At 37.8% G+C, this 15304-nt stretch overlaps 1 protein-coding gene across 1 annotated transcript in view; it reads right to left on the reverse strand.

Annotated features, from left to right (window-relative positions):
* The window catches only part of ITGA9 (integrin subunit alpha 9), a 953395-nt gene that overhangs the window by 487808 nt on the left and 450283 nt on the right, over positions 1–15304 (reverse strand). Inside the window, exon 16 of the mRNA XM_070726333.1 lies at positions 10892–11041. Within this exon, the coding sequence (XP_070582434.1) occupies positions 10892–11041 (150 nt within the window). The remainder of the gene's footprint in view (positions 1–10891; positions 11042–15304) is intronic.

Consider the following 15304-nt stretch of genomic DNA (forward strand, 5'->3'; position numbering starts at 1 on the left):
CTGGAAGATGCCCCTTCTGATGTTGATCAGTCCATAGCTTTCATTCCCAACAAAAAGCTCACTCTTCCAATATTTCATCGCCTTTTCTATTATTATTATTATTATTATTATTATTATTATTATTATTATTATTGTAATGGGTGAGGGGGGAAGTTATATTAAAATAAATTAAATTAAATCTAATAAATAAATAAATAAATAAATAAATAAAATTACAGCACAGGACAAATTCCTCCTTATTTCAGTTTCTTTTCCAGCTACACCAAAAAATATAGATAAATATAATTGTGGATTAATCCATTAAATGAAAGTACCTTACACATCTAGACTAATGTTACATTATTTTACAGAAGTCTGATGATGTGCTGGAGTGATCATGTTTGATGAATCTGTACCGAGCATTCTGAAATTCAATGCAAAACTACAATTTACAGGTATTCCTTATTTAATGACTACCTTATTTAACAACTGTTCAGTTATGATGGTGATTAAAAAATAACTTTATCCTTGCACTCACAACTTTCACAGCAAAGGAAATAAGATCATATGAAAAGTCATGGTTTCACTTAGCAACTGCTTTGCTTAATAACTGAAGCAAGTCTCAATTCTAGTCCCTAGATGAGTACTACTTGTTTGGCTATTTCTCTATGTTTTTGAATTCCTTTCATTATTTGTGACAAGGAAACAATCAGAAAGATTCATTTGCAGTTCAGAATAGTCAATTTCCTATGGTATCCAAGATCACGGAAGCCCCTATTAAGATAACTAAACAATGAAGCCTATATATGCATGTGATATATAATTCTATCTTCTTTGCTATATACTGTAGTTTAAAGTAACCAAGCAAGAATTCTTGGTTACAATGCCGTTTGGCGGGACCAGGGGAAGAGCCTTCTCTGTGGCGGGCCCGACCCTCTGGAACCAGCTCTCCCCAGAAATTAGAACTGCCCCCACCCTCCTCGCCTTTCGTAAACTTCTTAAAACCCACCTTTGCACATCTCCCCTGGGCCTATACAGTTATGTATGGTATGCTTGTATGTATGTTTGCTTTTAATAATGGGGTTTTTAGTGTTTCTTTTAAATTATTAGATTTGTTATATATTGTTTATTATTGCTGTGAGCCGCCCCGAGTCTACGGAGAGGGGCGGCATAGAAATCTAATAAGTAAATAAGTAAATAAGTAAATAAGTAAATAAGTAAATAAGTAAATAAGTAAATAAGTAAATAAGTAAATAAGTAAATAAGTAAATAAGTAAATAAGTAAATAAGAATGTAACAAGAAATTATCATTCATTTAAAAGTGAAATCTAATGGCTCTGGTCTTTAATGATAGCATATGCTTATATTCAAGATATTATAACCAAGCATGAATTTGGAGTATTTTCTTGCCTGGAGATCTGGAACAATGATTGGTCAATATTTATTTATTTATTATTTATTTTATTTATTCGATTTTTATGCCGCCCTTCTCCTTAGACTCAGGGCGGCTTACAACATGTTAGCACTTTTTTAACAGAGCCAGCATATTGCCCCCACAATCCATGTCCTCATTTTACCCACCTCGGAAGGATGGAAGGCTGAGTCAACCTTGAGCCGGTGATAAGATTTGAACCGCTGACCTGCAGATCTACAATCAGCTTCAGTGGCCTGCAGTACAGCACTCTACCTGCTGCGCCACCCCGGCTCTTCTTTGGTCCATAAAAAGAGTAGTAATAGTCAAGGATGGAATTTTTATTTTATTTTATTTATTTGTTGATTTAAGAACTTTAATTAATCAAATGTGAATATATTTTTAGGGTCAACAAAAGACTGAAAAAAAGTCACATTGTTTTAAAAAACAGCAGAATGTGCTCACGCCAGTTCTGAAAAAATGCCTAACAAATTTGATGGATTCATTAAATGAGAATAAGATTTGTAACAATGCTAATTACACTGTCCTCCAGACATCCACTACTAGGAGCAATGTCAGTGTTAAAAAGCATAGTAGGGTGAGATGCAAAATTGGGGAAAAAAATCAAGACAAGACAAGAACACACTATACTAATAGTTTGTTACAATAGCTAAAATACTTATACATTTCTATATACATATTTGCATATTATGCTTCTATTTTAGCTCTTTCTTTTCATTTTTGTTTTTCTATGCTCAATCCATCTATTCCATATTTCAAAATACACTGATACCTTGTCTTACAAACTTAATTGGTTCTAGGACGAGGTTCTTCAGGTGAAAAGTTTGTAAGATGAAACAATGTTTCCCATAGGAATCAATGGAAAAGCGATTAATGCGTGCAAGCCCAAAATTCACCCCTTTTGCCAGCCGAAGTGCCCGTTTTTGCGCTGCTGGGATTCCCCTGAGGCTCCACTCCATGGGAAACCTCACCTCCAGACTCCTGTGTTTTTGCGATGCTGCAGGGAATCCTGCTGCTGCCTTTCAATCAAAGGAGCGGGAGGTTCCCCCCTCTTGCCCTCCTGGGTTTCTCTCTCTCTGGTGCATGTATGGAAGGCAGCCTCATGCTGGGTGTATGGGAGGCGTGTGCTCTTCCTTGCCGCCTCAAAGTCCCTCTTTTTTTTAAGCTTTAAAGTTTTGGATTTTTTTGCTTCCCTTCACCTTATCTTCTTCCTTTGGCAGCGACTGTCCTCCTCCTTTTCTACCTCCTCCTCCTCCCACCCAAATTCCGAGCTTTTATTTCTTTCCTAGTGGGTTTGCAAGCATAATTTGTTTTTACATTGATTCCTATGGGAAAAATTGCTTCTACTAACAAACTTTTCTACTTAAGAACCTGGTCACGGAATGAATTAAGTTCTTAAGGATATGTACCACTCTATTTGTAAGCCTAATTTTTCTTCCAAATTCTTCTCTTGTTGAATTGTCATATTTTTGGTTAATAATTTAGTTTTCTTTGTTTATTTTTAAACCAACCACTGAAACATAGTTTTCTATTTCTTTTATCAAGATTGTCTGGGATTCCTGTGGATCCTCTAAAAAAAAAAGGTCATCAGTGAATGCTTGTAATTTATAACTTTCCTTTTTTACAGAAGTTCCTTTAATATCTGCATTTTCTCTAATTCTGTTTAGTAATATTTTAATTGTCAAAATAAAAAGCAAGGGTGACAATGGACACCCTTCTGTATCCCGAATGCTTTGGTTATATTACCATTTACAATCACGTTGGCAGATTGGGAGGAGTGTATTGTATCTATCATTTTTAAAAATATATCACCTAATTCCATTTTTTTGTATTAATAATTTCATATACAGTGATCCCCCGATCATTGCGAGGGTTCCGTTCCAGGACCCCCCGCAATGATCGGTTTTTCGCGAAGTAGTGCTGCGGAAGTAAAAACACCATCTGCGCATGCGCAGATGGTGTTTTTACTTCCGCAGCGCTAGCGAGGAGCCGAAGATTGGGGTTCCTGGGAAGGGGACTCAGCTGGGAAGCGGCGCGAGCGAGGGGCGCGAGCGAACGGCTTCTCCGCCGCCTGCCTGCCCGCGCGCCCGCCGCTTCGCTTCAGGACTCAGCTGGGAAGCGGCGAGAATGAACGGCGTGGGCGGGCGAAGGGCGGGCGAGCGGTGGGCGTGCGGGCAGGCAGGCGGCGGAGAAGCCGTTCGCTCACGCCCCTCGCTCGCGCCGCTTCCCAGCTGAGTCCTGAAGCCAATTCGCTTCAGGACTCAGCTGGGAAGCGGCGAGAATGAACGGCGTGGGCGGGCGAAGGGCGGGCGAGCGGCAGCGAGGAGTTTGCGTGGGCGGTGGGGAAACTCCTCGCTGATGCCCGCCGCTCGCCCTCCCGCCAGCAAGAGGGGGAAGACCCAGGGAAGCCGCCCAGCAGCTGATCTGCCCGGCGCCATCTACGCATGCGTGCCCATAGGAAAAAGGGCGCGCATGCGCAGATGGTGTTTTTACTTCCGGGTTCAAAAATCGCCATATAGCCGTTTCGCAATGATCGGGAACGCAATACCCGGGGGATCACTGTACTGCCAATCTACATTGCCAAATGCTTTTTGTGCATCCAGAAAGACAACTGCCACTTGCCTTTTTATATGCACTTCATAATACTCAAAAATATTTAAAACTGTTCTCAAATTGGTCCTAATTTGCCTCATTGGGAGAAATCCATTTTGGTCCGAATGTATTATCTTATTTAATATTTTTTTTGTTCTCTTTGCCAATATATCCATAAAAATTTTGTAATCAGCATTTAACAATGAGATTGGCCAGTACTATCAAATTTGGGTTTAACAGTGTGGTGATATGTGACACGCTCTATGAGTCTGGTATTTTCCCTTCTGATAGAACTTCATTATATAATTCTTTCTGCAATTTTAATATTGATTCTTGTACTGTTTTATAAAGTTCTACAGGGAGCCATCTGGTCCTTTATTGTTCTTTTGTCTCTTAATAGCATTTTAAAGTTCTTTCATAGTTATTTCTCTATTCAACATTTGTCTTTCCTCATCTGTTATTATAGAAATAGTCACTTGTTGCAAGTAATTCTGAACCTTTCTCTTTTCTTGTTTATATAGGTTTTCATAGTATTCTGTTATAATATCCCTTATTTTTTCCCCTCATTATTTTGTAGAGTCCCTGTTTTATCCTTTATCTGATGTATTATCTTACTTCCCCTCTCTTTTTTATTTTATAAGCAAGCCATCTACCTGGTTTGTTCATGTTTACAAAATGAGTTTGTATCTTATCTTATATTTCTCTAATATTCCTTTTGCTCCAAAATATTTAATTTGTGTTTTGCCTCCATTAACAATTTATTGACCTTTCCATCCCTTGGATTAGTTTGTAGTTTATCTTCCAATTGGTCAATTTCCTTTACTATATTATTATATTAACTCTTCCCCCCCCCCATTTTTCCATGCTCTATATGCTATTATTATACCCCCAGCATATGCTTTCATTGTATCCCAAAGGTTTTGTATAATTGTAGGTTGCTTTCTATTTTCAATCAAAAAATATTCTTAATTCCTTCTCTATTATTTGTAGGTATTGCTCATCCTGGGTTAATTGTATGTTGTATGGCCATCTTCTAAAATTTTGCTTTGTATTTATCCAGCATATTTTTATGGATTATGATCAGTCCATACGTTAGGGGTTATTTCTATTGTTTCAATATTTTTACTGAGTTCCCTAGATCCCATGCCATATCTATTCTGGTAAATATCTTGTGTAGGTTAGAGTAAAATTACTATTGCTTTGTTCTTGGGTGAAGAGTCCTCCATATAGCTATTAGATTCAGTTCTTCCACCATGTCAAAAAGTACTTTTAGAAGAGTAGATTTCCCTGATTTTTTCTTTTTCTCCCTGCCTGATCATTTTTTCCATCTACTATCCCATTAAAGTCTCCAACTAGACAGATTATTTTATGTTCCATTTGAACAGTTTTTATTAATAACTTTTTATAAAATTATTTTGGTCTTTATTTGGAGCATAAATATTTACTATCAGAACATTTATATCCCCTATTTTAACTTCAACTATCAATATTCTCCCTTTTGGAACTTTGTATATTTCTCTGCTTTCTATATTGTTCTTAATATATATCGCCACTCCTTTTTTCTTTTTTTTCCTGTAAATGTTATATACACTTTTCCCGATTTTAGATATTCTAAGTATTTCTTTTCATTTTCCTTAATATAGGCTTCCTGTAAACATGCAATATCACTTTTTTTTAATCAACTACACAAAGATTTTCTTCCTTTTTTCTGTACCATTTAGACCTTAAAAATTAACCAATATTAACTGTATTTCTCCATACATCTTTCTATTCTACTTTCTTTATTTAGTTTTGAGATGGCTGATTGGCTTCCCTTTGTTTCAGCTATTCTTTGCTTTCTTTTGTTTTCCCTTCTTTCTCTATTTGTTTATTATCTCCTTCCGATTCTTGTTCTTTCTGTGTTTCTGCTTCCTGTCTTTCTGTTGATTGGAAATCATCTTCTTCTCCGCTTATTTGATGAAACATTTCTAATGCTCTTTCTGTATTTTTAACTCTCATTTTTTTCTTTCTCAGGTAATTTGCATCCCCTCAGATATCAGCCACCTGAAGGGTATGTTCTTATTTAGTAAGTTGGCCAAGAATTTATACTCCCTCCTTTTCTCCCTCACCCATATTTGCTTTAGTACTATTATTTATTTTCCTTTATATATAATAGTTTCATCCCTCATTAAAATGTAGACCAAATCTCTGACATGGATCTCGTACATGGATTTCTCTTGGGAGGTTGTGATGCTTTGCATAATTCCTGTGCACCCTGAATATCTCATCAATTTCTGTGATTGCCTCTTTTACATATTTTTGGAGCACCTCTGCTACTATTCCTGCTACTAACCCTCTAAACCTGGCAACTTTAAATGGGTGGAATCTTATAATTTCCTAGTCAGAATGAATATCTTAAAGTAACCGAGTTTGTGAAACATTGCTTTAGGTGCACAGCTTGAGACTGTTAGGGTCAATACATCTTCAAATTCTTTAGAGCTTCAAAGTTTTAAAAATTAAATATTTAATTAAATATTTAAAAATTAAATATTTTAAAAATATTTTAAAAATATTTAATTTAAAAAATATTTTAATTAAATATTTAAAAATTAAATATTCAGTACATGAATACTTCAGTTTTAATTAACTATATAGGTAAATGAAAATAAGTCCCCCCCCCCTCAGATTTCCCCATTTTACATTCAAGTGTTGCTCTTGAGAAAAAAAGGATATTCTCTTCAATATGATATGGCAATGGTCTTTAGAGGTAAGCTTTAGATGATTTTCTTCTTGGAACTATGAGCTGTGAGCTGAATAGATTTCCTGCTGTTCCACATACAAATAAGAACAGCACCATGATTACAACCGTTTAACTAAAATAATTGCAGATCTTTCAACTATATGTAGAGATAAAGCTACTAAAATGAAGCTCTAAACTACAATAATTCTAACCAACTCAGTCCTCTTTTATCTCCCACATATTGGTCTCATAAGGACAGCCAGTCCCAAAAGCTCAGATCAATCATATTGTATCATAATACTGGGTGGAATCATTTTTAGAGTTTCTGGTATGAAAACATCAATTCTGTGCCAATTTGAGGTTCACCCTGGCCACTGAATTCCAGCACATTAAACCTGGCATGTATATGTGGATGAGACTGAATGCATCAGATTGTACCCAGCCAGAGGGGGAAGAAGAGGAATATTTCTAATCAGAGGGAGGGGTTGGAGAAAGCCATTTCCTATAATGGTGGAAAGATTCATATTTGGTTCATATGGGGAACATCAGAGATTCTCTGACTGAGCAAAGCATATGCTCAGCACAAAATTTAATCATATGATTCTCACTTGCCAGAGATGATCTAAAACAGGGATACCCTCTAATTATTCAACTAAATTCATCATTACTCCCTGGCACTGTTGACAAGAGTAGAGTGGATCAGCATTTGACCACTTCTGAAAACTACATTTATTTATTTATTTATTTATTACTTAGATTTGTATGCCGCCCCTCTCCGGAGACTCGGGGCGGCTCACAACATGTAGAAACAAATCATGGGTAATCAGACAAGTTTAAAATGTTTAAATATTAAAAAACCCATATGCTAACAGACACACACACAGACATACCATGCATAAATTAAACGTGCTTTTCATCTGTTATCTAAAAGATAATGATCAATGTATCTTTCAAACTTAATAGGCTGGTCTATATAGCCTATCTGTTCTCTGGCCATTTCTTCAGTTATTCTCCCCATTATATTATAAACTTTATTTCCCACTTTTGTCTAAGCTAGGGTAAATTTCCTTATTGCCATATTACCAAAGAAAGAATTGACCGGTAAATTCTCTGCATAATAATTCATGCTCTAATTAATTGTTTAACATTTTAGAATAGAAAAAAATTGCCATGAGATATTAAATGCAGAGGGATAAGTTGAAAGCATTGAAGAGGCCAGACTGCAGATCTATATAATGAATTTCTTCATTAATTTATTAGGGCAATTATCCTGTAATAAATAATGAAGGGATAATATTATAATAAGTATATGAGCAAGTCCCACTGGAGTTTTGTAGCTTAGTTTTTCAGCAGACATGGGACGCTTTTTATTACTAATCCATGAGAATTTCATCTCACTCTGCTCCTATTCCCACTTCAAAACTGTTCTAGAGCCCCAAAAATATTTTGGAAGACATCCAAGATGGGTAAGAAAAAGAACCTATTACACTGTCAATAGCTCTTTTCTTAACAGAATGATATCAGTCTTCAGCCTATGTCTTCAATTCTGACTTACTAGTAGTATATAAACAGCAGTTCTGCAACTGTATTGTATAAGGTAGCAGCATTGTGAAAAAAATATTTTTTATGTATTTATTCATTTGTCCAATACACAAATACATAGGAAGAAAAATAGACATGTAGTAATATATACAAGGGTAAAAGTGAACTTAGAGGAGAGGATATATGAAAGAAAGAGAATATATATGATAAGTGAGAGAAAGGAAAGACAATTGGACAGGGGACGAAAGGCACACCAGTGCACTTATGTACACCCCTTACTGGCCTCTTAGGAACCCAGAGAGGTCAATCATGGGGAGTCTAGGGGAGAAATGTTGGGGGTTAAGGATTGACACAATTGAGTCCGGTAATGAGTTCCATGCTTTGATAACTCGATTGTTGAAATCATATTTTTTACAGTCAAGTTTGGAGTGGTTCGTATTAAGTTTGAATCTGTTGTGTGCTCTTGTGTTGTTGTGGTTGAAGCTGAAGTAGTCATTGACCGGTAGGACGTTGCAGCATATGATCTTGTGGGCAATACTCAAATCGTGTTTTAGGCACTGTAGTTCTAGGCTTTCTAGGCCCAGGATTGTTAGTCTATTTTCGTAGGATATTCTGTTTCGAGTGGAGGAGTGAAGGGCTCTTCTGGTGATATATCTTTGGACATTTTCAAGGGTGTTGATGTCTGAGATGTGGTATGGGTTCTAGACAGATGAGCAGTAGTCTAGGATGGGTCTGGCAAAAGTTTTGTAGGCTCTTGTGAGTAGTGTGAGATTGCCTGAGCAGAAGCTGCGCAGGATCAGGTTAACAACTCTAGAAGCTTTTTTGGTGATATTGTTGCAGTGGGCTTTAGCACTTAGGTCATTCAATATTAGTATTCCAAGGTCTTTTACTGAGTTTATTCAGTTCGTATGTTTGGTTTGGATTCTTTTTGTCGATGTGGAGGGTAGAGCATTTGTTGGTTGATATTTGAAGTTGCCAGGTGTTAGACCAGTCTGAGACAAAGTCCAGGTCTTTTTGGAGAGTGAGTGTATTGTCAGTGGTGTTGAAAAGGTTCACATTGTCGGCAAAAAGAACACAGTTGCTTTCGATATGGTCACAGTGGTCATTGATGTAGAGAATGAAGAGAGTAGGACCTATACCTGGAGAAATTGTATGAAAACATTGCTTTTGTTCAACCCCTACTAAATGCAGGAAGGTGAGAATCATAATAGTGTAATGATTAAGCTGCTGGTCTACAAACCAGGAGACTATGAGTTCTACTTCCACCTTAGGTGAAAAGGTCAGGTGGGTAAGTCACCCTATTTGGCTTACCAAGGAGCTCTGGGGGATGAAATGCCAGAAGAGACATTTGGAGCAGCGTTGGAGAGCCAGTAAATCTAGATCTGACCGAACACTGTTAAGATCCTATATTAGGACTATCTAGAGGTGATCAAGGTGGCAAAATGCTCACATCTTACCACCCTAGTTGCATCTGCAGAATCTCGCCCAGCCACTCTGTTTAGGGTGACTATTTTTTCCTTGATACGAGGAAAGCAGAGGAGCCTTTACAGCAGACCTGGGCTAGATGTGGCCTGGGGGCCGGATGTGGCCCGCCTGCTGTCTGTGACCAGCCCGCGGAGGCCAGTGCCAGCTGTGCGTGCATGCAAGCACATGCAGGCAAAAAACAAAAGCTGCACGGTGGAGTCGGACGTTCTCGCCACCTGCATGCAGAAAAAAAAAAGCGAAAAAGCAGCAGTTGCATCCTGCCTGTTGCTCGGCTGATGGAGCTGCCTACACTGGAGCTCTCACCTCGCACTCTCCACCTTTCCCGTAAGTTGACTTAACCTTCTTTGGGAATTCGCGGCAGAGCCTCTCCCACCCCCAGTGGGAAAAAATCAGGTTGCGGAGCAGGGAGAGAATTGGAAAACTGAGAATGGAGGGAAGGAAGGAGGAAGAGAAGGAAGGAAGGAAGGAAGGAAGGAAGGAAGGAAGGAAGGAAGGAAGGAAGGAAGGAAGGAATGGGCAATTAATTTATAATTATAATATAATTATAATATATAATATATTCCTTTCTCCCTCCCTCCATTTCTCCTTCCTTCCTTCCTTTTTTCCTTCCTTCCTTCTTTTTTTCCTTCCTTCCTTCCTTCCTTCCTTTATGGTTATGGTAAGCCACACAAGAGACTGAAAAAGCTGTTAACAGATACTAAATGAAAAAGGCTGAAATCATTTGGTCATTATCTCTTTCCTATAATTCCAAATTATGAAACATTATGATCCTGGAAAGTTCCTTTATCCAATTTTAAGCTAATAATTCATTCAATCCATATAATGCTACCTAGTTATTTCATTTTTTTAAAAAAATCCTAAAGTTGTCTAGTTTCTTTCTACTTCTATTTTTGTCTATCAAGGAACTTGTTTGCTTTCCATAAAAGAAGAGAAATTCATATTTAATAGTTTTATATTCCAAAGTAATACAATTTCTCCTTCCTTCCTCCCTCCCTCCATTTCTCCTTTCTTTCTTTCTTCCTCCCTTCCTCCCTCCCTTCCCTCCTTCCCATCCTTCCTTCCTTTCCTTCCTTCCCATTAGGAAAAAGACAACATTTCCCACATTGATTATTGTTTTTATAGGAACACTATCCAACTCTAACCTGGTTTCTCTGTGACATTTTCTGGCCTTTTTTCCATTGGAGTATAGGCTTAAGAGCAGGTAATTCTTTTTCCTCCTTTTCCACAATATATTCCCCAAGGCTGTATGTAGTTTCAAATACAATTGGTGATATCACATCTTTGACTCTTTTCTATAAAAAGATTAAATGAAACATAAAAAGAACAGTTTAATTCAGAGCACAGAGTGGATTGTAGGGGTACAAGCCAGGATATTCTCTTCCTGAATAATTTTCTCTTTTCCCATTTTTTTTAATTGTTCATTTTTTAAACTTGATTCTAAAAGTATGCTTTCCAATTTCAATTTAGAAATGGACATTTTCCACCAGTACCTTTAAATAGCTCTCAATAGCTTTTCCAGTTCACTTTCCTTGGTAAACAAAATTTATCTGCATTTTAGTGAGGTTCATTATTTTCATAAAATATTTATTTTCCTAAACAGAACTTTATGAGGAAGACGGCCAACATACTAAGAGATATACAGTGGTACCTCTCCCTAAGAACACCTCTTCTTACGAGCTTTTCTAGATAAGAACCAGGTATTCAAGATTTTTTTGCCTCTTCTTAAGAACCATTTTCTACTTAAGAACCCGAGCCTGGAAAAATTTCCCAGGAAATTTGAGAGTGGCACGAAGGCCCAGCCAATTTCCTGCCATTCCCCCTTTAATCCCGGCCATCTTGGGCTTTTCTGGGTTAACAGAGGAGCCTTTCAGGGGCACTTAAGGAGGCTTTGGCAGCCCAGAGTGAATGGAGCATTTTCTTTTCTCTGGGCACTTGGAGAGGGAATGAACCACTTCACTGTGGTGATTCCCTCGTGCTGCCTCCCATACACCCGGCACGAGGTTGCCTTCCAGAGTGTCTGGGTGCAGAAAAGCAAAAGGGTGTACTTTGCCCCAGCCGGATCAACTCGGCTTCAGTCAAACCGAGGAGTCACCACAGTGAAGGAAAGGTTCCGGCTACAAAGCGAGCGAGTGAGAGGAGAGGGTAGCCCTTCAGCATGGGAAGAAAGAGGAAGCAGGTAGCAGCAGCAGCAGCCTTTTGGTCAAAGGAGTAGGAGGCTCCCCCCTCTCACCCACCTGGGTTTTCTCTCTTTGGCGCACTGTATGGGAGGCAGCCTCACCTTGCCGCCTCAGAGTCCCTCTTTCTTTTTTTTAACCCTTAAAGTTTTACATTTTTTTTATTCCCCTCACTTCACTTTCTTCCTTCAGCAGTGACTGAACCCGAACTTTTGCCGAACTTCCAGGTTCAGCGTTTGGGAAAAGGCCGAGAAGCCCCCTGGCTGTTTCGGAAGGTGACAGATGGGCAGTGGCGCTTCTCAGCGTTCTCCTGAACCCGAACCTGAACCTTTGCCGAACTTCCAGGTTTGGCATTCGGGAGAACGCCGAGAAGCCCCCGGCTGTTTCAGAAAGTGACAGCTGGGCAGCGGTGCCCAGCGGAGCGCCTTTTTTGCGATTTTTTTGGGGGGGGCTTGCACGCATTAATTGGTTTTTCATTGTTTCCTATGGGAAACATTGTTTTGTCTTACGAGCTTTTCACCTTATGAACCTCCTCCTGGAACCAATTAAGTTCGTAATACAAGGTATCACTGTACTTTGAAAAAGGTTATTAACAATCAAGTAGAGGTTATTAGTATGCTCTAGACCAGGGATACCCAACCTTTTGGACCTCAGGGATTATCAAGGTCATAATGACATTTTCAGCATCTAGTTTGCCATTTGAGAAACTCAATGAAACTAACTATCATGCGTGGAGCATGATGATGAAGAATTTGCTCATTAGAGAAGGTCTCTGGGAGATAATTGAAACACCATCTGTAGACGACGTGAATCAGAGAAGTCTGAATGATAAGGCTAAAGCAACTCTGATGCTGACAATAGAGGAAGTTAATTGGTGAATATCAGGCCAGGAGATAATGCAGCTGGGGTTTGGCAGCATTTCAAGTCTTTAAATCAAAGGCAAACTGCCGGAGCTAAGGTTATACTGATGAAACAGTTCTATAACCTGAAAGTGCAGCCTGGTTAGTGTGTCAATCAGCATGTGCACAAATTGAAGAATTTGTTTGCTGAGTTGGAATGCAGAGGGTTAACATTTCCTGAAGAACATAAGACATTCTGCTATCTTTGTTAGATAAGAGTTCCAAGCAGTTTGTGTTAAGTCTCCAAAGAATTCCTGATACATCTTTGACTGGACTTTGTTACCTAAATTTAATTGACTGTATCAAGCAATTTGGGCAATTTCAAGAAGAAAACCAAGAGAAAGCTGTGAGTAAAGCAGAACGGAATGCAAGAACATTTGCAGTAATCAGGTGTTATCATCGCAGGAATGTCAGGCATGTTACAAGAAACTGTTTACAAAAGACATATTTTTTAAAGTAGGACTAAGAAGGGGAAAAACAACAGAATGAAAAGAAATACAGAGGAGGATTCAGTATGTTTAGTATCTGTGAAAGATCTTAAGAATAATGTTACATGGATTTTGGATTCAGCTTGTTTTGAACATATAGTTAGTTCAAAAGACTTGTTAATTGGAGATTTAAAGAATGTTGACATTAACCATTTTACTTTAGCAGATGATTCCATTTCTCAAGTGCAACTTAAAGATTCTGCATATATTCCTTGTTTAGGGAAAAATTGTAAATGAAATTATATGTGTGACTAAGTTACACATGTTTACTGAGTTTGTGATAGTTAACAGCGACATGTTATGTTATTCATTTTTATGAAAAAGGTTGTAAAATTCTGAAGAATGGAATAGTTTGTGCTGATAGTGTCATGAAAGATAAGTTATATGCAGTCTTAAACAAGAATGAAATGGATGAGCAGCATGCTACTTGTTTAACAAACCAACCAATACATAACAATTGTATTCAGTACTTACATAGGGTGTTATGACATGCAAGTTCCAATACTTTAAAAAGAATGTCTAATGTGTGTGATTTAGGTGTAAAGAACTGTCATAAGTTTCTAGATTGTTCACTCTGCAGTAAGGTAAATGGTAAAGCCTTTCTAGTACCCAAACAAAGCACAAGTCTATCAAGAAGACCATTTGAGTTGGTACATGGAGATTTATCTGGTCCATTTAAACCCAATCAAGGAGGTGCAAGAGAGACTATATCTAGATGACAATACATGCTATACATATTGTATATAGTTAAAATACAAGAGTGAGATATTTCAGAAATTTAAGGAATGGATTGAAAAGATAGAAAGACAATTTTCTTGTAAAGTTGCTAAACTACAAATGGACAGAGGTGGAGAATTCACTGGCTATAACTTTAAAAGATGGTTAAATGCAGGAGACTTCCGGTGGCAGCCGAGCCACGTCGGGAGGCTGGAGATGGGGCTCCGTTAACAGAACTCTGTTTTTGCCCTGGCGGTCACACCGTAGCGATCCGAACCAGAACAGGGGGCCTCTGGACATCAAGGGGGTACTCGCCGATGCCCCTGGGGTGTAGGATTGCCCTGCAGCACCAGGAGCAAAGATCCGGAGGCTGGTAATAGCCAGCACCTGGCCATAGCAACTTCTTCATATGAGAGGAAGAACAAAGAAAAGAAAACTCGAGAAGTCGCACTGAGTGTCTGAATCAACAGAGAAGAAAGAAGAAAGAGGGTAAAGTGACTTTTATCCCTACAAATAAAACTGCTATATAGGAGAGGGGGGCGGCCTCCAATGGGGAGGAAGATGCCTAAAACGCAAAGAAAAAACAATCACAATCACAGCAAGAATGTGGATTATAAAATCTTTGTTTCAATTTTTGCTTATACATTAAAAAACATCATGATTGGAATAATACATGAAGACCAAAACAGCTTTTTGCCAGATAGACAGATTAAAAATAATTTGAGGACAATTATAAACACATTAGAATATTATGAATAACATCCAGAAAAGCAAACGGCTTTAATATTTTTAGACGCAAAAAAAGCATTTCACAATGTAGACTGTTTTTTTATGAAAATACAACTTAACAAAATGAACTTTGGAACCAATTTTTTTAACATAATCGATGCTATTTACTCTACCCAAACAGCCAAAATTATTATCAATAATGACCAAACAGAAAAGATTGAGATACAAAGAGAAGTTAGATAAGGCTGTCCTATTTCCCCATTATTATTTATTTTAACACTAGAAACCTTACTGATAAAGGTAAGAAAAGAAGAAAATATTAAAGGCTTAGAAATTAAAAGGGAAATATATAAATTACAAGCCTTTGCAGATGATGTTGTCTTCATATTAGAAGACCCAATAGTCTCTATCTCAAAGTTTATAGACTTATTAGAAGAATATGGGAAAGTAGCTGGTCTGAAAGTCAATAAAAACAAGACACAAATATTAACTAAAAATATGACAGATTCCCAGATAAAGCAATTAGAAACTAAATCAAACATGAAAAT

Source organism: Erythrolamprus reginae, chromosome Z, assembly GCF_031021105.1.
Source record: "Erythrolamprus reginae isolate rEryReg1 chromosome Z, rEryReg1.hap1, whole genome shotgun sequence".
Lineage (NCBI taxonomy): Eukaryota > Metazoa > Chordata > Lepidosauria > Squamata > Dipsadidae > Erythrolamprus > Erythrolamprus reginae.